Here is a 26796-nt window from a genome sequence, read left to right on the forward strand (position 1 = left end):
CACCTAGCTTAGTCCCTATATCCCCCTTGATTTTTTTTCTCCATTGTAGTGCACGACCAACCCCCCCCCCCCCCCCCAATGTTATTTTTGTAACTGTCTATTTGTATTAATTTGATGTTAAACCATCATTTTTTGGAGGTCACAAACTGATCTTGGGGGGGGGGCCCCCATCACACTTTTATGTTAATTTTTCTTACCATGAGAGGGTGTGATTAATCTGCTTAGTGATCCCTTAATATTGTTGTTTTTACAATAATACCTGAACTAATATTTTTTATTTTTAGGATCCAATAATCTTTGCTGATATTCTGTTAGTAATGTACTATCTTAAAAAAAAAATTCTGCTTTATTTACAGTTCCCCACAACACCACAGGAATGGCAGACTGTGGCAGCGGACTTCTCTCAGCGATGGAATTTTCCAAACTGTGGAGGAGCTATTGATGGCAAGCACGTCCGCATCGTGCCACCACCCCATTCTGGATCCCATTATTTCAACTACAAAGGGTTCCACAGTGTCGTACTGATGGCGGTGGTGTCTGCCAATTATGACTTTCTCTATGTTGATGTGGGGAAAAATGGGCGGATGTCAGACGGCGGGGTCTTTGCCGAGACCGAGTTTGCCCAACGGCTTCAGGCGGAGGACCTTGCATTGCCACGTGCGGAGGATAATGAAGAGGGGCTGCCCTTTGTTTTTATTGGTGATGAGGCATTTGCCTTGGGTCCCCACCTCATGAGGCCATTTCCCCAACGTGCCCTCACCCATGAGAGGAGGGTCTTTAATTATAGGCTGGCCAGAGCCCGAAGAGTGGTGGAAAATGCGTTTGGCATTATGGTCAGTCGATTTCGCTTGTTTTTAACCGCCATAAACATGGCAGAATATAAGTGGAACAATATTATTTTATGTTGTTGTATATTACATAACTTTCTACGAAGACATTCTTCAAATTATTTGACATTATTGCCTGATGAGGGAGTTGATGTCCCAGAGGCGGCCCATGAGGCAGGCCATCCAGGCTTGGCCCCCCGAAACGCACGTGCAGTGCGCCAGGCATATGTTGACTATTTTATGGGTAGGGGGGCCATTCCAATGCCTGATCTTTGGTGAATGAACATAATAAATATTTTATGCAAGAAACATTGTATTTTTTGTTCTTATTGTTTTGAATGTTTGTGTATTTTCTTTGTCTCCTAGGTTATCATAGTTGCATGTGTTTTGGATGGACTAAATATCCTTCCTCGTTCTATGTTCCCAGCCTAAATTTCACTTTTTTTTAGGTTTAATGTCATCATTGATCTAAAATAACAAGCCACAAATATATTGATCTGCATAATTTTTATTTTACATATTTTGTGAAACCAAATTTTCAGTCTCACATGTGTTTTTTGGTTGGTCGAACAAGTAAAATCACATATTATTTCTTTTTTTTTTTTTTTATTTTTTTGATCAGTAAACATAGAAAATCTTTTTTTTCATTTTTTTGTATTTTTTTGATCAATCAACATATATAAAATCTTTTTTTTCATTTTTTTGTATTTTTTTGATCAATCAACATATATAAAATCTTTTTTTTCATTTTTTTTTTTTTTTTTGATCAATCAACATATATAAAATCTTTTTTTTCATTTTTTTGTATTTTTTTGATCAATCAACATATATAAAATCTTTTTTTTCATTTTTTTGTATTTTTTTGATCAATCAACATATATAAAATCTTTTTTTTCATTTTTTTGTATTTTTTTGATCAATCAACATATATAAAATCTTTTTTTTCATTTTTTTGTATTTTTTTGATCAATCAACATATATAAAATCTTTTTTTTCATTTTTTTGTATTTTTTTGATCAATCAACATATATAAAATCTTTTTTTTTTATTTTTTTGTATTTTTTTGTAATTCAAGAATGAGATGAAATAATTTTTTTTTATTTTTTTTGGTTTTTTTCACACCCTACCCAAAACATCCAGTAAATTTTTCAACTGGACCTCAACACTTTTAGCATTTTTGATTATTTTCCGGGCTGCTATCTGTAGTTCTTCATTTTTTTCCCGGCAGGACCAAATTTCGGCAATGAGGAGCTGGGCAGTGTCCCTGTCAATTGAGGAGCCAGCACGAGTTGCTCCTGAAATGTGCAAGCAAACCATGTATTACAAATATGTTTCTCCTACATCTACATTACCTGGGTATCTTTTGAATATGATACTTTACCAGATGTGGTGGCAGGTTCACATTCATCAAGATCCCTCGGGGGTGTGGCTTGTGAACTTGCGTCCTGCCTTGATGCTTCCTTTCGCCCTACGAGATTGAAGAAAGGGAAAACACAATGGAAAAATTTTAGATGAAACTTTAGCTCACAATTTTCAAACAAATAAATCCCTATGTGTATAAATCCTCTGCTGAGTACACTGTCCTTTTTGTGCATATTTTATATCGAAATTATTAAGATCTAATTAGGTAAACATGTACATAAATGTTTACAAATTGATGTCACATTAAACCCAATAAATTTATTGTAACTGGAATATTTGGGAACACAGGAAATGGTCGTATGAGTCGTCGTTCGTTATAACATAAATCAGACAAATACGTTTTTATTTGTGGCTGATACAGTGATTGCACTACAATTTGTCCATGTGAAATAGGCATGTTGCAAATTATCGGGAATCTCGTCGTTTTATATTAGTTAAATTAACGAATGAACGACAACACATACGACAATTTTTAGTGCCCACACAAATACATTTCAACCTGAATGGAAAAGCACATGGCACAAAGAACAAACACCTAAAATTAGGGAACATAAAATTCACTTACTTTTTGCTCGAATCAATCTTTTTATTGCCCGAAGTTGCTCTGGCTCTCTTTTTTTCAGGTCTGACCACCTCTTTCTTATTTGTTCTCTTGACCTGCGTTCACCAAATTTCAGCCGGAGCCTTCTGATTACTTTATCAGTAATGTCCGCCTTAACCTTATTGGGGTGCAGGTAAGGCCCGTGCTTCCCATCATAATCTTCATTAGTGAAGATGGTGACCATCTCTACCATCTCCTGGAATGCCATGTTTTTGGCCTTGTACCTCCGCCTGGATCTTCCTGTTGCCTGGGCCTGGCCTACCTCATGTCTTGAGCCTGACATTTTTTGCTGCTTGTCTTCCAACACCATAAATCACACCCACAAAAAAAGAACGAGAAAGGGGCGTGTAAAGGACGAGACGGAACGTCAGGGGCGGGGTATCGTGCGTTGCGTCACACGTGCGCAGTGTTTAAAGGGATCCGACGTCATTGAAAGCGACGTATACAGTCTGAAGAAAAAGGCGGAAGTAAACGATCGTGAAATACGACGGTACGTAACTCTATTTTTGACATTTCTATTACTGAAGAGTGGATCAGTTTGTGGGCTAGATGATATGGTGTAAAACAGGGAAATGCAATTCTCGGACCTCCAGCTGGTGCGGAACTACAAGTCCCATGATGCATAGTGAAACTCTGACAGCCACAAGCATGACACCCAGAGACAGAGGCATGATGGGACTTGTAGTTTTGCAACAGCTGTAGGTCCACTAATTGCAGATCCCTGGGGTAAAAGCTTGTTGTAGTAGTAGTGGCTTTACTGACACTTTGTTTTTTATTTAATTTTTACATACAGAAATTATGGACCCCTTCAAGGAGCCAGAATTTTTCACGGAGTTTATACAACGCTGGAAAGAACTTCCTGTGCTCTGGCAAACAAAAAGCAAAATCAACAAAAACAAAGATGCCAGGAAGCAAGCACTGGAGACCCTGCTTGCATTTGTTAGCCCAAGGCTCCCACACGCAACTACTGACACGGTCAAAAACAAAATTAATTCGATTAGGGGCACCTACAGGACCCAACGGTCACAAGTCCTGGCCTCTATGAGATCTGGAGCTGCAGCTGACAGCATCTACAAACCCAACCTGTGGTACTATGGTCAGATGCAGTTCATTGATGACCAGCTCGAAACACGGGCATCCGTGTCTACCCTTCCCCCAAGGAATCAGTCCAGTCTTCCCGGCAGCCAAGAGCAGGCTACATCTGATGAAGATCTAGACTTCATGGAGGACACAGATTGTGACCCATCGAGCCAGGTATTGCATTTTAATACTAATTAATGAAATGCAAAGTATAATAATGATTAGAAATGTAGGTTAGAAGTGGTGTAAAATTTAGCTGAGTTGTCAAAACATTGGTAAAATAGCAATAGCCAATACGGCCAAAACAGAATGGGGACAAGATACATAAATGCAGAGGTCATAATGATTGTGGGTAATTTTATGTTACGCCATTAGGGGGGTAAACGCTAGACACCTGGAAGGGGTCACAGATATCTAACAAACTTTGTGTTCATTAACATTTTTTCTACTTTTTTTTAACTAAACAGACATTCCTAGCTTTGAGAAACGCACCCTACTTAGCAGGTTCAGTCAGCATCAACCCCCCCCCCCCACACAACTCCAGGGGGCAAATATCTGAAGCTGGGTAAGGGGCAACATAATTAGGGATGGCGGGCCTCATTTAAATCTATTTCCGCATTCACTTCGCATATGTCATGATTTGTAAAATGTGTGTGATTAATGAAGCCAAAAAATTAAATAATATCCTTTTTTTTGTAGACACACACAGAGCAAAGCCAGGAGGAGGCAGGCCCCACAGGGAGCCAGGGTGAGGCAGAGGCCACTCGGAGCCAGGAGGTGGCAGGCCCAACAAGGAGACAGGGTGAGGCAGAGGCCACTCGGAGCCAGGAGGTGGCAGGCCCCAGTGGGATACAGGAGTCACGCAGGCGGGATTGCATCTCCCAGATCCCTCCTTTTCGCGCTCCAGGAAAAAGAACAAGGAGACTGATGCAAATGGAGGAGGAGACCCAGGCCATTCTCCGTCAAGCAGCTGCGGCCATCAGAGAACAACCATCTGAGGAAGAGGGATTCGCAGCGCTCATCGCAGCCAAGCTACAAAATCTAGAGCGGGCCCAGCGTGTGCGCTGCGAATATATCATATTCAAGGCCATAAGCATGGCCTCACTGGGCAACCTACATGAGAATATAGATCTTGGGCTGATTCCCACTCCTGTGCTTTCTGCTCTTCCTGCTCATTCTCCTGCTCCTGATCCTTCTCCTGCTCCTTCTCCTACTCCTGCTCCTTCTCCTACTCCTGCTCCTTCTCCTGCTCCTGATCCTTCTCCTCCTCTTCCTGAGCCTGCTCTGGTTCCTGCCACAAACTTGGCTCATGAAACCCAGCCCCCGAGGAGGCAGACTGCAGGGAAGGCTGCAGGGAAGGCTGCAGGGAAGGCTGCAGGGAAGGCTGCAGGGAAGGCTGCAGGGAAGCCTGCAGGGAAGCCTGCAGGGAAGCCTCAACCAAAGAGGAAGAAGTGAGGAGATGGTGCCCCTAATCCCAAAACATTGGCATTGCCAGCCTGGATTATTTGCTTGCTGGACCCTTGCCTTGCAAAATCCAAGCAGGGTCTCCTTTACTTTATTCCGGGCTTTTTTTTTTTTTTGTTTATATGTTTTGGTTTGACAGATGTGTTTAAGTTTATTTTATTTATTTTATACATGAATAAATGTATTTGTTTGTTTCTGAAAAAAGTTCACATGTGTTTTTTTGAAACATATATAGAGATCATTAGTGAGGAGGCAAACACATTTCACCAAAAAAAAAAAAAAAAAAAAATTAACAAGGGACAACAACCTCCTTGTGGGTAATTTGCATAATAAGATATTATGTTGTTGTGGTGACTTCACACACTCCAAAATAACAAACATTAAACATGGTATTCATTTGCTCAAATACATTAAACAACCCAAAATAAAAAAGGGACATGGAGATGTGCATAAACCAAAAAAAAAAAAATTAACAAAAATAATTCAAAAACAAAAAAGGTTGTCAGAACTATGTAACAAGATGAGCCACAACAAACTAGGGTTTTAGTGTAGCATTTAAATGCATTGTGTCAAATGCTGCGCAGTCTTTTCTTCATTACTATTAAAACGAACGAATGTGCTGAAGCCATTCTGGACAGTAGATTTACCACAACAAGCGCTCCCGTCTCAGAAATTGCTTCTGAGCAGGCGCGGGTTTAAAACGTCGTTTTCAACGTCGTTTTGCCCACACACTATCATTTTAATTGACACAGAAAACGACGTTTTGAAAAACGACACAAAAAATTCGAGCATGTTCGAATTTTTTTTTGGTCGTTTTTCTCAAGACATAAATCGACGTTTTCCCCACACACGGTCATTTGAAATGACGTTTTTCAAAACGTCGTTTTTTTTCATCGCAAAAAACGACCGTCTGTACGCGGCATAAGTCTCCCTCACTTTCCAACTGCAGTGCTGCTATGCCATAATGTAACCTTGTTGCGTAACTTCCAGGTGGCTTGTTTGTATTGTGATGTTTTGTTCATCCTGTTTGGTGGTTGTAGGGTGCTACATTGAGGTTGATTTACTAAAAGAATAGAGGATGTTCACTTTGCTTTGTAAATAGGGCAAATCTGTGTTTGCTTCATTCATTCAATTATGGGCAAGAAAAAATACTTGATTGGGTATTCAGCTTCATCTTAATGCTGGACTAGGTAAGCATTCACTTAGTTAAAGTGGTTCCAAAGTCCAAATTTGTGTTTACCTTACTGCATTCCTTGCATTAAAGTAATTTATTTTTTTAGGTAAAAGTATAATCCACTGCTGTGCACATCTACAGCGGCTCTCTCTTTCCACTTTCTGGTCTCACAGGATTTGCTGAGGCAGTGGAGCCATTGGCTACTGCTGCTGTCAGTCCAATGTTGTGACTAAAGAGTGAAGGGAGGGCTCTGTCTTTGTCTATGGACAAAAGAAGAATGGCTTGTGATCGAGCCTGCAGGTGTACCCATAGCAGATGGTATCCTGTGATGGTCCATTGAGTAGAGGAGGAGGTAGCAGACCCGGCTGGGGACATGAGAAGAGGAGGTTTGGGGCTGCTGTGTGCAATTCCATTGCACACAGCAGGCAAGTATAATAAACCTGGTTATTATTTTGAAAAAATTGCCTTCACTTTAGGTGAATTGTTTTTACTCTTTTATTAACCACTTAAGGACCGCCTCCTGCACATATACGTCGGCAGAATGGCACGGCTGGGCACAAGCACGTACCTGTACATCCTCTTTAAGTGCCCAGCCGTAGGTCACGCGCCCGCTACCCGGTCCGAAGCTCTGTGACTGTGACCGCGGGACCCGATTGCGCCCGGTGTCCCGCGATCGGTCACAGGAGCTAAAGAACGGGGAGAGGTGTGTGTAAACACACCTTCCCCATTCTTCACAGTGGCAGCTTCATTGATCGTGTGTTGCTTGATATAGGGAAACATGATTAATGACGTCACACGTCCAGCCCCGCCCCCCTACAGTTAGAAACACATATGAGGTCACACATAACCCCTACAGTGCCCCCTAGTGGTTAACTCCTAAACTGCAATTGTCATTTTCACAGTAAACAATGCATTTTTATAGCATTTTTTGCTGTGAAAATTACAATGGTCCCAAAAATGTGTCAAAATTGTCCGATGTGTCCGCCATAATGTCGCAGTCACGAAAAAAATCGCTGATCGCCACCATTAGTAGTAAAAAAAAAAAAATATTAATAAAAATGCCATAAAACTATCCCCTATTTTGTAAACACTATACATTTTGCGCAAACCAATCGTTAAACGCTTATTGTGATTTTTTTTTACCAAAAATATGTAGAAGAATACGTATCGTCCTAAACTGAGAAAAAAAATGTTTTTTTTATATCTTTTTTGGGGGTATTTATTAAAGCAAAATATTGATTTTTTTCAAAATTGTCACTCTATTTTTGTTTATAGCGCAAAAAATTAAAACCGCAGAGGTGATCAAATACCACCAAAAGAAAGCTCTATTTGTAGGAAAAAAAGGACACCAATTTTGTTTGGGAGCCACATTGCACGACCGCGCAATTGTCAGTTAAAGCGATGCAGTGCCGAATCGCAAAAACTGGCCAGGTCCTTTACCTGCATAAAGGTCCGGGTCTTAAGTGGTTAAATGAACTCCATAAGGTCTAAAAAACAAAACAAAAAACAAAACATAAATGCAGTATTTATGTAATGTATAAACATCACTAAAGCCCTGTACACACGATCGGATATCTGATGGAATCTAATCCGATTTTTTCGTCGGATATCCAATGAAGCTGACTTTCATCAGTCTTGCCTACAAACCATCGGTCAAAAATCCGACCGTGTCCAAACACGGTGACGTAAAACACTACGACGTGCTGAGAAAAATGAAGTTCAATGCTTCTGAGCATGCGTCGACTTGATTCTGAGCATGCGTGGATTTTTGACCGATGGACTTCCACACAGATGATCGTTTTTTTTCGATCGTTTTTTTATCCATAGGAACATTTTAAAACATGTTCTATTTTTTTTCACCAATGGAAAACAAACCATACACGATCGGTTTGTCCGATGAAATGGTCCATCGGTCCGTTTTCATCAGACAAACCTATCGTGTGTACAGGGCTTAAGATGTGCTAAAAAATATGGTTTCTTAAAAATGTACATTACAACATTTACTAAGCCTTGCCACACTGGAAGATACAAATCCTGAAATGGGGAAAAAAAAACCTTGCTAGAGCTGCAAGATGGAAGAACTCTTTACAGCAGATCTGTTGGTATGTTTGAAGAGTTATCATTTCAGTGCAGAGACTCTTATTAAGTTACGATTAACCTTTGGGTCAAATTTGGTTCTGCTGCAGAGGGAATTTGTTTTGACAGTTGCTTGTCAGAATAAAAAGAAGTACAATATGTGAAAGTCTATTTATTTACCTTTCTTATTGCTTCAGTTTTTTTTTCTTTTTAAACAAATAATTTTGCCATAACATACCAATACGTTTCAGGTGCTGCTTTTTTTTAGCGTACATAAAAGGTCAGACCATTTTACTTGAACGTGATGTTGAATATCGCTATATTGAAAATTGTTTCTTTTTCTTGTGTGTATAGTAAATTCAAATAGACAAATAGTTTGCAAGTTAAATGAGCAAAGATCGGTGTAGATGGTTTGTGGTTGTGATTAAAAAAAAAAACAGTAAAAACTCAGTAACAATGTAAATGTAATTTGCATCTGGTCAGATTTGATGTCACATATTTCAAAAGTCCTTATGTCTAGTTGCAACAGGTCATTTACCTTATTGCAAAATCAATTTACCAATACCTTTTGTGCTGTTATTTATATACACACCAGTCTACAAATCAAATTATATTTTTTTCTAATTCTGCTGGAAGGGCCCTGATACACTGCTGCATACATAGTTCAGTCTCTGAAACAGGTATTTATCAAGCCCTTCCATTTGCTTCTCCCTTTGTGTAGGGTCACAGAAGAGCCTACAATACTGACAGACAGAAAGATCATACAAAAATGCTGCATTACCCTCCTCCTTAACTTTGATGCTGAGATCATTCTGGGATAATCAGCTCAATGAGGAATCTTCATATTCCTATTTTCATTTTTTTTAGAAAATGATGGCAGGTAAAGCTCTATTATGACATTCTCCACATTCCACAGAGAATCATTAGCCTGTTCTGCATTATGTGCATTATTTTATCTTGCGGACATCTCAGTAGGGAGACAGTCTCTCCAACAAGCCACCTACAGAAGTTACAGCCTGACTGTAGGGGAAACTACAGTATCACACTTTCTGTTTTTCCATAGGAGTAGTATGAATAAATAAATACAGGTTCAACTTCTGTATGACTTAAAGCCAAAGGGAGCATTGTGCAGGAATGGCCAGAGAGGGATCCCATTGAGGCCTCGTACACACGACCGTTTTCCTCGACAGAATCCATCAAGAAACTTGGTGGCAGAGCTTTTTTGCTGAGGAAAACGGTCGTGTGTATGCTTTTCATCGAGAAAACTGCCAAGGAACTCGACGAGGAAAATAGAGTTCTCTTTTTCCTCGACGGGAGTCTCAATTTCCTCGTCGGGCTGGTTTTCAACGAGAAACACGTTTGTGTGTATGCTTAAAAACCCACGCATGCCCAGAATAAAGTATGAGATGGGAGCGCACCTTCGGTAAAAGTAGCGTTTGTAATGGAGATAGCACATTTGTCACGCTGTAACAGTCTGAAAAGTGCAAATTGTCTCCTAGCAAACTTTTACTTAACACGCAGTAATGTGAGATTAGCAAAAGCAGCCCCATAGGTTGTGCCAGTGGAATCGAACTTCCCTTGCCGTCGTATGTGTTGTACCTCACCATGTTTGAGAACGAGGAGATTTGGTCTTGACTGTGAGTACGCAAAGAAAGCTTGTCGAGTTTCTCGACAAGCCTAACAAGGAACTCGTCGAGGAAAACGATGTGTCTTTTCCGATGAGTTCCTCGGTCGTGTGTACGAGGCCTTACTCTTGAACCATCCTTTTAGCCAAAGGGAAAGGTTAAATATTCTTTGGAGGAATTTGCCATTATTCTCACATATTGAATTATAATCTAGTAAGGTTTTACATTTCAGAATGTTAGTGTTTCTAGATCTTTTGTTGAGCACAGAAGTTAAGGTTACTGTATAGAAGAGAAACATGTATATGATTTAGTTTTATCCTGTTATCTTTATACCTGCCTGATTGGGAGGCCTCCTGTTGTAGCAGTCTTCCTCTGCGATTGATTCACATACTAAAATTAAACACATACTAGTTTTAGGACAGTGAAGTTTCACTTTGTCCCTCAAGATATAAGAACCAATGTAAGTGGTCGCTTCCCTTTTTTTTATGTAGGTGTTCTAAATATAATTTTTCCTGTTATGGATAACCATTAAATTTTGATGTTATACATGTTTAAAAAACACAATTACCCTGACATTGTATTTGTTTATTTTACCTAGGTGTTACCACTGTACTTACTATGACAACTCTTAGCATCAGTGCAAGAAACTCCCTGCCAAAAGTTGCTTATGCTACAGCTATGGATTGGTTCATTGCTGTCTGCTATGCATTTGTCTTTTCCGCTTTGATAGAGTTTGCCACTGTTAACTATTTCACTAAAAGAGGATGGGCGTGGGATGGAAAAAGTGTGGTTAACGACAAGGTAAGAACTGTAGCTTATAATTCCAGTACAGAAATGTAAAAATGTAAATACTGTACCTATCAGTGGTACTATATAAAATGGCAGATCATCCTGCTAAAATGTGAATGTAAAATATGATGTTGCTCATAAAGCATACCACCCTTCTAGATTGTTTTACACATGTCCTAGTGGGGATACCCGTTACATTGACAACTGTGTAATGCCGCGTACACACGATCATTTTTCGGCATGAAAAATAACGAAGTTTTTAAAAACGTCATTTAAAATGATTGTGTGTGGGCTTCACATCGTTTTTTGGCTTCTGAAAAATGACCAAAAAAAATTTGAACATGCTGCATTTTTTCACTTCGTTTTTTAAAATGTCGTTTTTCGTGTTAAAAAATGATCGCGTGTGGGCAAAAACAAAGTTTTAAACCCGCGCATGCCCAGAAGCAAGTTATGAGACGGGAGCGCTCGTTGAGGTAAAACTACCATTCATAATGAGTAAGCACATTCATCACGCTGTAACAGACAAAAAAGCGCAAATCGTCTTTTACTAACAAGGAATCAGCTAAAAGCAGCCCAAAGGCGAATATAACTTCCCCTTTAGAGTGCCATCGTACGTGTTGTACGTCACCGCGCTTTGTTCATCATTGTTAAAAAATTATGGTGTGTGGGCAACATCGTTTTTTATGATGAAGTTGGAAAAATTTTGTTTTTTTTTCATGCCGAAAAACGATCCTGTGTACGCGGCATAAGAGTGGATTTCCTTTCACTTTGGAAAGTTTCTACTCACTCCTTGCTTTTGTGTCCCCAGGACTGGAAGTAAAAGGAAATATTTACAAGAGACAGCAGACAGTAAAACGAAAAAAAAAAAAGAAAACTGCTAAAAATAAGTTTTCACTGTAGATGCGCTACAACCTTTTGAAGAGTGAGGGCCACCTAAGTAATTTGGTAATCAGTCGCAGGCCATAGTGAAATAAAATGGTTCAGCATTTTAGTTTTGTTTGTTTTTTAACAACATAATGAAGATTTTATACAACAATCAGAATCACCATTTTCCGTGGTACCAATCCCCGTTGGATGTTTAATCACTTTTTAATCATAGTCACAAAAAGAAAGAAAATGGACAGATGGACCCCATCAGACTGATCGTGTGAAAGGGGCCCAAGGCTGCTTTCACACTGATGCACTGCTGTTTACTCGCACCATGGGTGCATCACAGTGCACCTGCAGCTTTCCTGTGGGTTAGCTTCACTGAGCTATTGACTTCTATTATATCTTGCAGGTGTATGGCAATTTCTAAAAGCGCACCAAAGCTCCTGCATTCAGGAGTTTTGAGGCCCTTTTTTTAGAAAGTACACCAAACCCACAAGATAAGATAGAAGTCTATGCCTCAGTGCAGCAAACCCTCAGGAAAGCCACAGATGTACTGCGCTTCACCTGTGGATCAGTGTGAAAGCAGCCCAATAGCCCTTTTTTTAAATGTTTATGCAGTATATGCCCATTAAAAAATATGTTTACTACATAATACTGTATGCCCATTGCTAAACCGTAATGTTTATTAAACAGAGTGATACCAAATGCCCTTCGCCTGGGACAGGAGCTAGCAATCTGCAACCTGGGCTTGCCAAGCCGTCATCCCAGAGCAGGAGGTTGCGAGCCACATTAGAGGGCTTTACGGGTCACATGTGGCACCCTGGCCACCTGTTGAGCAGCAATGCTTTAATCTTATTATACCTAAAAATTAACAAGGCCTAATTGTTAAAATCTTACACCCAACTATGATGCAGAAATGTTCACATGAAGGTGCCACTCTCACTTAGAACAGGAGTCTTTATGTGATTTAGCTGTGCTTTTGGACATTTCCAACTGATAGCTGGGACCACTGATCAGGGCCGCAATCAGGGGGGTACAGGCATTACACCTGTAAGGGGCCCGATGGTCCCCAGGGGCCCGGCAATTTTTTTTTTCATTTGACCCCCCACCTTTAGAAACTTGTGGCAGGGCTAGGCAGGAGAGAGAAGAGAAGACTTGACTTGACTTTGTTTTGTTCGTCAGCACCAACCCCCCCATCCCGCTTATCATCTCGCGGCAGAAGAGAGAAAAGAATTGATGACACTTTTGTTACCACAACCCTCCCCCCCCCGATTATCATCTCACAGCAGGAGAAAGGAGGGCCCCCCAGTTCTCTGCTCCAGGGGGACCCTGCCTAAAGCTGTGTAAGGGGCCCCACAATTTGTAAAAGGCTGTCCTGCCACTGACAACCTTAGCATGGCAACATTATGAACTCTAGGAAATGTGACAGGCTGAAGGCAGCTTTTGTGCAGTGCTTAGTTTGTATTTCCAAACTGTATGTGTACGTTTTTGTTTTTTGTTCAGGTATTATTTATCATGTACAAATGCAAACCGTTCCCTGTTTAGCTTAGTGCATAACTATTAAACAGTATCATTATAGAGCAGGAATTTCAACCTATATTATGTTAGAATCCCTTAGTGCATCAGTGGTGCAGAGTGGTCACATTCATTCATCCTACAGCTCATATTTCATCACACTTATCTTGAAGAGACCGTTAGGCCTTTAAGATTTAATCTGCTACTATGCGGGCAATGTGGTAAAATTCCCTTTTTATTTAACAAGTTAGTCAAGTACAATATCAGTAGCAGATGCTTGTTCTTGTTTGTCCTGAATTACATCATAAGGTAAGTTTTATTTTATAATATTTACTTTAAAGTTTTTAAATAATTAAGGTTGTTCAGTTACTATGAAACTGTGCCTAAAGTTACCTTATCTCCAAATTGAAAATTAAAATAAAGCAACCCCTTTTAAAATAAAGAATGAAAATACTAACCTCTCCTATGGCCTGAACCACAGCGCTGCTCTGTTGACGAAGAATCCTCTCCTACAATTTGTCTTAAGCCCCATACACACTATCAGTTTTCCTGCAGGTTTTTCTCTTCAGGTTTACCAAAACCATCTAATATGAGGTCAAAACTTAAGAGTTTCAATTTGTATGCAATCAGGCAGGCCCTTGCACTACATGGTTTTGGTAAACCTGAAGAGAAAAACCTGCAGGAAAACTGATAGTGTGTATGGGGCTTAACACTTCCGGGAATGTTCCCAACAGCAATCATTGGCTCCTTCCACAGGCCTCCACATCACTTTCTGGGTCCTGTAGTGGCATGAAGGTCTGCAGGAGGAACCAATGAGTGCTGCAATGCAGGCAGCAGGAGAGGTAATAATTTACATAATTTTTTTACAAGGAACCTTATTTTAAGTTTCGGGTTGGTGACAGAGTTGTTTTAAGAATAGTAAGAAATGTAGGTTAACTGCTGTGATGGTCCTTGGAATACTGATGTATTTTCCTTGATTCTATTACACAGTGGTGGGTCCTGCGCCCTTTCTTATGTTTGAATAACCCTGTGTTTCTTTAATTGTTCACCGTTTGTCTTAAGGATAACCCCCTCCAGACGGCTCTGTGGTCTGGAAGGAAGGCATTGTTCTGTGTTTGACTGTTTATTTATGTACTTTAATTATCTCCTGGGACTTCTCTGTGTCAATACACAGATCAGCCCTCCCATTCAAGCTATCGGACCAATCCCTGTTGACCCTTTTTCAAGTCCTCATTTGCATGGCCAAGAGGACGTAAGTGAGGACTAGAGTGTAATTTACAATTGACCAATAGGAAAGTGGTTGTTTGGGTGGGGTGTTCAAACTGCTGTGTATAACAGTGTGTTGTGTGCATCCAATAAAGGTGAAATTCCTGTTTGAACTTACATACAGCCTGTCTGGTGTTTGTTCTGAGCTATCACAATTGGATTCGAATGGCACATAGCTGTAGTTCAAATCCCGGAGCATCGGACGACCAAAATATCAGGCGTTGTGATCTGCAATCTGATCAAATAGCAGCAGAGGAGTGTCGGGAGAGTGGAACAGAGCGAACAAGGGCTTGTTAAACCCCCAAACACATTATTTCATTTTTTTCCTTGCCCTATAGCTTTATTTGCATGTTGCAATGGTCAATGACTGTATTAAGTATGTGCTTAACATTCAGTCAACTCTATAGAAATTAAATACACTGTTTTGTATAGTAGCAAAACATATACCTATTTTGAATATTGCCAAAAAACACAGTTTTTAAAAAAAATACATTTTCATCTTTTTTTTTTTCAGAAAAAAGAGAAAGCATCTGTCATTAAGAAAAACAATGCATATGCAGTTGCTGTAGCAAACTACGCTCCAAACATCACTAAAGATTCCGCTCTCCCAACAATATCAAAAAGTGCAACAGCAGATGCCACCAAGGCAAAACCTCAAGAGGCAAAGAAAACATTCAACAGTGTTAGTAAAATTGACAGAATGTCTAGAATAGTCTTTCCACTTTTATTTGGTACATTTAACTTGGTATACTGGGCTACCTATCTAAACAGGGAACTTGCTATTGAAGGGCTTGTCCTATCGAAATAGACTAGATGCTTTATATTCCAAATGATGTTCTGGCATTTGCAGACTCAGATTGTTCTAGTATGTATGACTAATAACTTGTGAATTGACATGTACAGTAATCACCTCTTGTCTAAGGAGAGGGGACTCTGTTAAATAGAATGAGCTTTTGAATAGACACTGTAGCAGTCATGGCTTTTACAAGTTTCTTCTTGACCACAAAGTATTTACACTTTGTATTAAGGTACGACAGCAGCTGATGAAAAATGGCTACCTGTTACCAGAGAACACATTTCCTACTTTATGTTTTTATTTTTATTTTGTGGGAGGAGGGACCCTATTTTGTTAATTGAAACGTTACTCTTTTATATGATATTGCAACATGCTTGTGTACTACAAATTCTTTCTAATTTCGTATGTATACTATTAACATCATGCAGACCCAAAAATAAATTCAGTGGATTCTGTTTCAATTAGAGAACTATAGAAGTTTAATCTTTGTTTTGTTCAGTGATTCTAGTACAACCAGCTTTATTTTTTAAACACTGAATGGTGAAAGTATATGAAAATGATCAGGGAAGTTTATATGTGAAGTATATTTACATTTCAATTATTTTTTTTCTGCAGAACTGCACTAAAGTTTCTTTCAATATAACGTGAAATAATTCTCTGACGTTTTGTAGCCCAATTGTTTTTTTCCCCAGATATTTGAAACAAATATTAATAGACAGTATTTTACAACAGTGTTAATGTATGTGGTCATTATATCACAGCATTGCAATGTGTATAATGTTTTTAGTGAGCTGAAAGAGTTGCCCAGAGTTAAAAAAAAATTGTAGGCTTGCCCTGAACATGCATGTTGTCTTTGTGAGCTGATAGATCACAGTTTGACAGTCATAGTTATAACTGATGGGGTAGGTACTCTACTGAAAATATCAGAGTGTAGGGTCGTGGTTATTATCATAGGGCTGAATATTCCTTGTGCTTGTTGCATTCTGTAAGGGCCTGTGTCAACGGGCAAATGCAGCTTGCATTCAGATGCATTCTGTTTGCATTTGAAATCAGTTTGAGACACTTCTGAGATCATTCAGAGTTCATTGACAGGTACATTTGACTTGCAGTTAACCACCTTTTGACCTGCATTTGACCCCCTACGCTGCATCAATTTGCTTAAAGTCGCATTTGCTTTCACATTGACTTGTATAGGAAGAGGAGTAGTTTTGACATGAACACTAGCCCCTTGACACCTACCCTAAGGCTCCATTCACACCTAGGCGTATATACGCCTGAAGCGCGACGCCGCAGCAGCCCCTAATACGCTGGAGGGGTGATTTTACATTGCCCTCTATGGAGATGGTTAACATCTCCACGCCGAACGCCGAAACGCTGTATGCCTGAAGCTCAAAACAAGTCCTGGACCCTTTTTTTCAGGCGGCTTCGGCATTCGGCATAGGAGATGTGGACCTGGGGGTAAGGCTGCATTCACAATTGCGGCGATTTGTTGCCGCAATCCGCGGGACAAAACGCCGCGATTAGGTACGCCAAGGTGTGCATGCAGCCTTACTCATGCAGCCCAGGTGCATGTTGAGACTGACAAAAAGTCATCAAGCTTTGTATGAGTCTGCGCTTCATTTTTTATTTACTCATAAGTTGGTGATGCACTAGTGAACTGAGAGATTTTATTTATTTAAAATTATTATGTTTTCATTATTTTGAATTTCATGTTTACATGTGTCTAGTATTAGTACAGAAGGATTTCCAGTAGTTAAACAGCATGTTCCTCAAAGTCACAGATTCTGTAGCTTCCAACTCATGTTCTCATCCTCAACACTGTTTTTATTATCAATATAGAGTTGCTACTGTTTACTGGTATGACAGAGTTTACAGGGAATATATGCCCTACAAATGTAATTATGAAAATGCCACATTGGGTAGCATATTATTGCACTTGATCTTTTATTACTTTTTAATTTTAAGTAAAATCATTGTGAATGAAAGTACCACTGTACTTTACATAAGTTTTTACTGTATTTTAGACTGGGAAGGTTGTATACAGTTGTAAAAAAGAAATCCAATTATAAAATGAAAACATATGATATTGCTCATATGCTTTTAGTTGCTGTTAATTTTCCTTGCTTTAATCTTCTTCAAAATGCTTATTGCATGACAACATAATTGCCAAGGTCACAAATTCGTTTTATTGCTGAAGTGTTAGTAATGGCAGAAAGAAAAGAATACATCACTCAAGGACCACTGGATGGGTGTTAAAGTGGATGAACATAATCCCAGTTCATATTACAGAAGAAATATCCATGTAATATAAATGTACAAATCAGTTTTCAAATAAGTACCTATAGGTAACATTGTTGTATTGTGCATTACAAAAACCTACACTCTTCTTTCTTTCTAGCCACTTTAAAAGCTTTTATTTATGAGTTCATATCTTGTAGAGTGTCTTGATTTTCACCACTCTTCATATTATCTTCTATGCTGAACTAAAAATTCATTAAGCTGTTTACATACTCTGTGAAGCCTGTGGCAGGAAAGTTTAACTAATGCAATTTACTGGCCTTAAATGCCAACATATAACTGTTTACCAAGAATGAATATATCCCAAGAGCCATTGTTACAACCAGCATCCATATTTTAGAAGTTTGGAACTGGTCTTACCTCTTGGTACTGTCTGTACATGTCCATAGCAGACATAGAGGAACATGCCACATCCTAAAATTGTTATGTTGTACTTTTCCGCAGCATGCAATACCAGCTGTCCACTTTCAACTGTTACCATGTTTGACATCTTTATGTGCTGCCAATAGGTTTTTAAACATTTTGACAGTTGGAATCAGAAAGATTGGTAACTGCATGTGTAAGAGACATTTTTTTTCCGCATATAAAATTTGAGGACAAGTATGGCTTAGCTGTACTATGTCTGTTACTAAAAATGATGGCATACCTTGCACCCAGGTTTTTCTTGTTACTGTAAAGCCCCAAACACACTATCAGTTTTCTTGCAGGTTTTTCTCTTCAGGTTTACCAAAACCATCTAATATGAGGTCAGACCTTAAGAGTTTCAATTCGTATGCAATCAGGCAGGCCCTTGCACTACATGGTTTTGGTAAACCCGAAGAGAAAAACCTGCAAGAAAACTGAGTGTGTATGGGGCTTCAGTCTCAGGCTATGTATTGTTTCCACAAATCCACCTCTGAACACTGGTTTCTTTCAAAGACATGCTGCATACCATAGAAAACGAATATTTCATCACATGTTTGTTTTATATTATTATTGTTATTATTATTAATCATGTGTTTAGGCAAAAAAGGGAAATGTGGTGAAGTTGAGCACTTTATCCATATTAAAGAAATAAATATATATTTTCATATGCTTAAATGAAAAAAGAACACCTTTGTTGAATCTGGATCTTCCATTGAGGTGTGTGCAATATAATATACACATACTGGGCAATATTAGATGAGCACTTTCAGCATGGCCTGTGACCTAATTTATAACACAGCGGTTACATTGTAACAAGGGTAATTGCATTTGTTATCTTGTAATCACCCTCCTCACTGTGAAAAAGGTATATTGGCAGATACCAGCTAAAAAAAAAAAAAACAACATACATCGTTTAGCAGGGCTTTTCTAACTCATTTTTACAATAAGCCCTTTCATAAAGAATGTAAAAGCATGCATTTATTGGATCCTTCATAACCATGGAGCTTACGTTAAATGTTCATCAGTGCTGTGCTGTAATTGTCAAGAGCTGTGCAGAAAGTGCCTGTCTGACATTGCCTATACTGGCGAGCAATAATAAAGATGAAGTCATATACATCACATTGCATTAGCTAACTACTGTAAAGGGAGTAAACTATATTACATTTTTGGTTGGACAAGTGTGGGTTTACTAAATGATTGTTAATGTTTAGTATCAGCCTCTCTCACACTTATGATTAAAATAACAGTGTTTGCAGAATCTAAACTCAACATTTAAAACATATAAGCTATACTGTAGCATCCTAAATACTAATATAAATATATGTAAAAATGTACCTGTATATAAAAAACACTGTCTGTAAATATGAAATCAAATGTTTATCTGAATTGACCTGGTATAAGTTGCTGTTTGCAATGCCAGTATTAGTAGCCCAACATTTTTTTATGTAAGTTGGAGACCTTGAATTTTATTTTCTAATCAGTACAGTTATTCAAATTAGTTTCCCCTGTGCTTTTAGCTTCAATATATATTTATTATGTTATATTTAAAGGGTTTTCTAAAAAAAAAAAAACAGATGTATCATCAATCCTTAAAATTAAAATATTACAACAGGTCAGTTTTTTTCTGAAAAAATGCAGCTATAGTTTACATATCTTGGGGAAAAATTCTGAACATTGGGATGTCTGCCTATGTCAAAAAAACTTTTGCTAGTGTGCATGAGAGTCAGTAATTCTCCTGTGTAAAAAAAAACTGCTGACACTTCCATGAGGCCTCGTACACACGACCGAGAAACTCGATGGGCGAAACACATCGTTTTCCTCGTCGAGTTCCTTGTTAGGCTTGTCGAGGAACTCGACAAGCTTGCTTTGCATACACACAGTCAAGACAAAATCTCCTCGTTCTCAAACGTGGTGACATACAACACATACCATGGCAGGGGAAGTTCGATTCCACTGGCTAAACTCTTGGGGCTGCTTTTACTAACTTCATGTGTTTGCGTGTTAAATACAAGTTTGGTAAGAGACTATTTGCACTTTTCAGTCTGTTACAGCTTTAAAAATGTGTTATCTCCATTACAAATGCTACTTTTACTTCCGTCTCATACTTTAATCTGAGCAAGCGCTGGTTTCTTAGCATACAGACATTCGAGTTTCTCGTCGAAAACCAGCCCGACCAGAAACTCGACGAGCCAAATCAGACTCCCGTCGAGGAAATAGAGAACTTGCTCTCTTTTTGGCTCGTCGAGGTTCTCGACAGTTTCCTCGACGAAAATGTACACACGACCGGTTTCCTCGGCAAAAAAATATGTGTGTACGAGGCCTGAGAGTTAGTACAAGGTTCTAAGGTACAGTAAAAGTTTTTCCCAATTTGACCTGATAAATCAAAGCATAATGTAACTTAAGTACATTCTGTTTACAGTATAGGTGTGCAGTTTATGGTAATCTGTGAAAATAAGGATATATGTGCTGTATTAATGTTTTGTTTTGTTTTTTTGCCCCCATTTTGCAGAGGGGGAAGGGACAATAGCTTGTGAATTACATTTACTGAAGAAAATGCTGAGCAAAACAGCTAATTTTCTTTTTCCTGACAAAAGACAAGTGTCTTACAATTTCTTCAGTAAATATAATTGTACATATATGTATTTTAAAGTGGTCCTGATTGGTATTTGTTTTATGGGTAAGCTACATTCATTGTTATGACTCCCTATTACATATGTTCCTGACCAATTTAAAAATAAAACTTTACTTGCAGTTTTTTGGTAGAATAATTGTCAATTAATGCATTCTCTGCTTCTCTTGATTATATGAAGACACTTATAGGTTAAGGTTTTAAGAGAAGTCCTGCCTTTGTAACTACTACATCAAATGTCTTTCAGGTAAAGTGAAACTCAAAATCAATATACAGCAGCTCTCCTTCATCTGAATCAATATACGTACACCCTACCCCCATAACGATTCTAAGACTAGCTGTACTGGAAAGATCTCTCACTAAGAAACAAGAGAGTTCCAATCCTTGCTGGAGCCACACACTGCTATGACCCTCCATAGTTTTTCTGTTGACTCTCCCTATACACACATGCTACACATGAATGGAACAGAGATCATCACTACTTTTATAGAGTTATTATAAATTTTAGGGACTGCAGTTTTGGAAATTCATATCAGGATTCCAATTTCTAGCCAATTGTCATGGCTATTTTAAAGATAACTTATGACATTACACTCTTCCAATGAATTCAACATCATGCAGTATTATTAAATAATGAAAGATTCCATTAAGAGGGTCTAGAAGAGGAGCAGACATCCAGAATGAATTGGGAACGCTCAGTATTATAACCAGTAGAATATTAAGATGCCAGCTGGTGACAGGACTAAAATATAGGTATTAAATGGAGATGAACATAAGTGAATCAAACAAGCATCCAACAGTCCAAGAATGATACAATTGATTCATAGCAGAATAGTGCCAATGCGTTTTGGGGGCCAAACATATTCTTCTTTAACGGGGCTTAAGAATTTTGACCATGCTTGCAAGGAATCAGCTGAGCAGATGTCAAATAAACTATCATTTACTGCTTGTAAAGTTTCAGGAGAGCAGGTTATGCCAGTGTTAGTGAATGCAGCAAAGGCTTTGCTAGACTCTTGGATGTTTGTCTGCCACTCTCATTGGATTTCATGTGTGTGGAGTCTCAACTTTGAGTACTTTCCTTTTTTCCTGAGGGTGGTCCATGTCTTGTGCAGTGCGACCAAACCTGAGCCAGTGTGCCCTGTTCTTGTGTTTGTAAAATAGTATAGACTGGACCATGCTGGTACAATAATATGAATATCCAGTCTTAAAGGACAACTTCACTTTTAGTAAAGTGCCCTTTAAATTTTCCATCCTGCTATGTGCCTAAATACATACCTTCAGCCAAATCCTGAAATCTTCACTGTGCACAAAATAAGTCCTGCCCACATTTAGCTCCTGCTGTCCTTGCACAACTCATACATGCTATTTGTACTCATCAAAGCTTCAGTCATCCAGTCACAGAAATGAATAGGTTGAATCATGAGGATGCACAGCAGGAGATAGAAGTGGTCAGGACAAAATGTGGCCAGTGAAGACCTCTTGAATGGGTCTTTAAGTATTTAGGTATGTAGAGGGTCCTTTAAATTATCATAATAGTGAAGCCTTAATTATGAAATATTTGCATGTGCCCCATTTTTTACTTTTTTAAATACAATTTTGAGAGCTTGAATTAAGAGTCAGAGGTCATCTGACATTGTAAAGTCACTGCTGGTCAAATGCCTGGACTTACACACATGTCCTTGCCTCAAAGTGGGCAGTCTATAATCTAGAGCATTTGACAGAGACAGCAAATGTTAGGCTTCAGATGACCTCTAATCCTTTGTCAGAAGTAAAAAAAAAAATGTTAAACAAGGTGGCACATTTAAGTCTTTCGTAATTAAGGCCAGCGCAGTTTAAATAATAATATATTTACCCAAGCTCAGTAATATTTGATTCTTTCAAAAAGCTAAACATTTATTAGCTCATGTGCAGTGCAAGGGCATAACCAAAACACAACAGGCCATTAATGGGGCCCAGAAGCACAAGGGGTTTGGACACACCTTCTCATTCAAGGAGTTTTCTTTATTTTAATGACTATGAAAATTGTAGATTCACACTGAATGCATCAAAACTATGAATTAACAGATGTGGAATTATACATAACAAAAAAGTGTGAAACAACTGAAAATATATTTCATATTCTAGGTTCTTCAAAGTAGCCACCTTTTGCCTTGATTACTGCTTGGCACACTCTTGGCATTCTCTTGATGAGCTTCAAGAGGTAGTCACCTGGCGCAGCACCCCATCACTCTCCTTCTTGGTCAAATAGCCCTTACACAGCCTGGAGGTGTGTTTGGGGTCATTGTCCTGTTGAAAAATAAATGATGGCCCAACTAAACGCAAACTGGATGGAATAGCATGCCGCTGCAAGATGCTGTGGTAGCCATGCTGGTTCAGTATGCCTTCAATTTTGATTAAATCCCCAACAGTGTCACCAGCAAAGCACCCCCACACCATCACACCTCCTCCTCCATGCTTCACGGTGGGAACCAGGCATGTAGAGTCCATCCGTTCACCTTTTCTGCATTGCACAAGGACACAGGGGTTGGAACCAAAGATCTCAAGTTTGGACTCATCAGACCAAAGCACAGATTTCCACTGGTCTAATGTCCATTCATTGTGTTCTTTAGCCCAAACAAGTCTCTTCTGCTTGTTGCCTTTCTTTAGCAGTGGTTTCCTAGCAGATATTCTACCATGAAGACCTGATTCACACAGTCTCCTCTTAACAGTTCTAAAGATGTGTCTGCTGCAAAAGGTGGCTACTTTGAAGAACCTAGAATATGAAATATATTTTCAGTTGTTTCACACTTTTTTGTTATGTATAATTCCACATGTGTTAATTCATAGTTTTGATGCCTTCAGTGTGAATCTACAATTTTCATAGTCATGAAAATAAAGAAAACTCTTTGAATGAGAAGGTGTGTCCAAACTTTTGGTCTGTACTGTATATATATATATTATACTGCCCTGGTAGTGTGTGTCCTCAGTTTCCAACAAAGCAACAATAGTGTATATTCTTTACATTCAGTATTTAAGGGGATCTTATGATCATTCTAAACATTATTGCAACTAATTTTCTTAAAAGCAGAATATCTGGTACAAGTAACTGCTGCTAACTGATATATACATATGTACATACATAGATGGGTAATATAAACTAAGATTTTTAAAAGAAACAGGTCAAACCTGCTAGGCATGGCAGTTCATGATTGATAGTTCAAGTGTGATTAATAACTATACATTTATGAATTGTTTGCCCTTGTTGTATAGATATTGCCTTTGTATATTGTACATAACACAGTCCCATTGGAGATAAGCAGTCTCCGTTTAATGCATAAAAGCTTGAGAATAAGCCCAGGATATTGATTGTGGGGCTGTAGTCAGTGAGGCAACCTTATTATTAATCTGCAGCTTGCAGATATATACAAAATCAATAAAAGCCAAACACTCATATAATCAGGCTCTGCAACAGTGTACATTGAATACTGGCCACATAAAAGGATAATTTGAAGCACTAGGTAGAGATTATAAATTATGATTTGTGTTTCTCTACATGTATTGTGTATCTTAGTTGATATCCATGCCATCTCATGCATAAAGCTACATTCAAGAAAATAGAGTAAATCTCTAAACAAAATTAGTCGACACTGTCCAATAGGTTTTATTTCTTAGAACTGGAATGAAACTGTAGGCAGAGCTCTACATTCATAAAATATTCCCAGATTATGTAGAAGAAAGATAATCCCCTACTAACATCCTTTTTTAAACAATGTGTATAATAGCTTTTGCTATCTCAAAAATGAATATAGGACTTCCACCCAGAACATTTAATTTGCAATAAATAGTCCAATGCTAGCATTAGGATGTATGGTATTGGTTAAAATTGTGCATTTTAAGTGTAAGCATGAAAAAGGGTAATTTATTGCCATTTCTGCTTTATCAGTAAAGAGGCATAACAATTGAAATTAGTTTTCCAGTTAGCTGGATTTATTGTGAAGCTTAACTCTCAAGGTTGCTGATACACAGTGTGATTTTAATTATGAGCTTCTAACATACTATCTAAAAAATGCATGTAACAGTTATTGAAGTACTCACATAGACTTTAGGAAAATCTTTGAAACCTGAATGCTGTTATGGTCCAACGATCTTATCTTGTGTTAGCCACCTATAGGGCGCAGTAGGTTAGTGAGTTAGTGCTGATATCTTTTTACAAAGTTAACTCCAGGCATATATAAAAACTGCACATTGCATTTAAGTATTCATTAAAAGAAACAATACATATATATTAAATGCAGGTAGTGCAAATAACTACATTTGACTCAGTATCGACTAGAGAGGTAGAGGCAGCATTAGAACCCAAAGATTTGTCAAATAGCACATGCATGTGTGCTGACAAGAACATGGTGGCATTAGAAGAAAAAAGAGTGATCACCTTATTGGTCTGCTGCTTTCACCTCCCTGTTTAATCACAGGCTGGGATTGAAGAGGTGGCCAACTTGTATTGCCAAACTGAAGTATAGTAAGATCACCAATTGCTTTGAAGGACATTTGTGTCATTCGTCAGACTGGATGACAAAATTACACATCTTTTAGCAGATACCATATATGTATGTATATGTTAAGCTTTTTGCATAAATTACCTAAAAAAATAAAAAATTAACTAAAGTTAAGAGTACAGTTTCTGTTTACACCTAACTAGCCTAACGTTTCCCCTCCAACCTTCTGGCACCTATACTAACTGACCTGTGCACAACGTAGGAACGATGTATATATGTACCTATTTTAAGGCCGCTCCAATCTGGTCATGTCATCTGGCTCCTCTGTGTCAGCCAGCATAGCTTCGGGGGAGAGGAGGGAGCACTGATAATCGATGGTCCAACCATACGGCACTTCCCCAGGTTTTATTAGTCATTGTCAGAGCGCTCTCTCCTCTCCACTGCAGCAGCTGCTGCAAGAAGTTAGCATAGATGTTAGGAGAAGGGAAGGGACAGTTTTAAGGCTAGTTAGGTGAAGGAGAAATTCCACTTTAACTAAGGCAGTATGTTTAGAGAAAAGTCATAAAAATGTATGTTATTAAAAATATGATTGTAGGGTTATGTAGTTTACAACAGTATATTTACTGTTTAGGCACTTGCATATGCAAAAATAGATTCATATGCAGGTGCAGACAGAAGTCATTGAGGATAATCTAACTTTGCTTACATTTTTTTTATAATATTGCTAATAAAACTAAAACGGTATGTGACTCATATTTACTTGTACATACGTAGTAAGAAATCCATACAAAAAAAAAAGTCAAACCCTCAGAGGATCCCAGGTTTACCCAACATTCACTGGACAGTGCATATCAGATGGGCTCCAATAAATCACAATTGTCATCCTTTGCTTACCTGTGGTTGGAAAGAAGAAATAAAGACTGAAAAAATTCCAGATTACCAGGTTATTGGGTACCGGGAGTTAACAATTTCTTTGCTAGTCAATATCTATATAAAATTACGAAAATTGTACTAATTATAAAATGAAGAGTTCATAAGGAATCAGTAAAAATCCACATTTTATAAACTCCACATTTTATATAAACGATATTGTAAAATAACCTGCATTGAATAAGATCTCTTTCAAAGACCATTTTTTTACCTTATTAGAATACATAGTTCCAATAGGCAAATGTTAAGAAAATGCTCTCTTGGATAAATATACAAAAAAAAAAAAAAAAAGAAGCATAGAGGGAATGGATTCATATGTCCATCCCTTCTGTCTACTTACCTGTATTTTTTAATGAGAATTTATGGTCCAGTTTAAGCATTGTCTACCCTATTATTATAAGTGCTGCTTTGTTTACCTGGAGGTGGCACATGCATGCAGTGGCCATTTTGGAAAAAAAAAACTCTTTAGGATGATAGAAAAACATCATACTGTGCTGGCTTTTTGCAACTGATTTTGACCTCATGACAATTTTTGTATTATCACAGATATATTC

At 38.4% G+C, this 26796-nt stretch overlaps 1 protein-coding gene across 1 annotated transcript in view; it reads left to right on the forward strand.

The window, feature by feature from the left end:
• Positions 1-15977, forward strand: part of GABRA2 (gamma-aminobutyric acid type A receptor subunit alpha2) — a 273826-nt gene extending 257849 nt beyond the window's left edge. The window contains exons 9-10 of the mRNA XM_040334997.1: positions 10868-11070; positions 15224-15977. Coding sequence (XP_040190931.1) covers positions 10868-11070; positions 15224-15517 — 497 coding nt within the window. The 3' untranslated portion in view covers positions 15518-15977. The remainder of the gene's footprint in view (positions 1-10867; positions 11071-15223) is intronic.
• The last annotated feature ends 10819 nt before the right edge of the window (positions 15978-26796 follow it).

Source organism: Rana temporaria, chromosome 1 (assembly GCF_905171775.1).
Source record: "Rana temporaria chromosome 1, aRanTem1.1, whole genome shotgun sequence".
Lineage (NCBI taxonomy): Eukaryota > Metazoa > Chordata > Amphibia > Anura > Ranidae > Rana > Rana temporaria.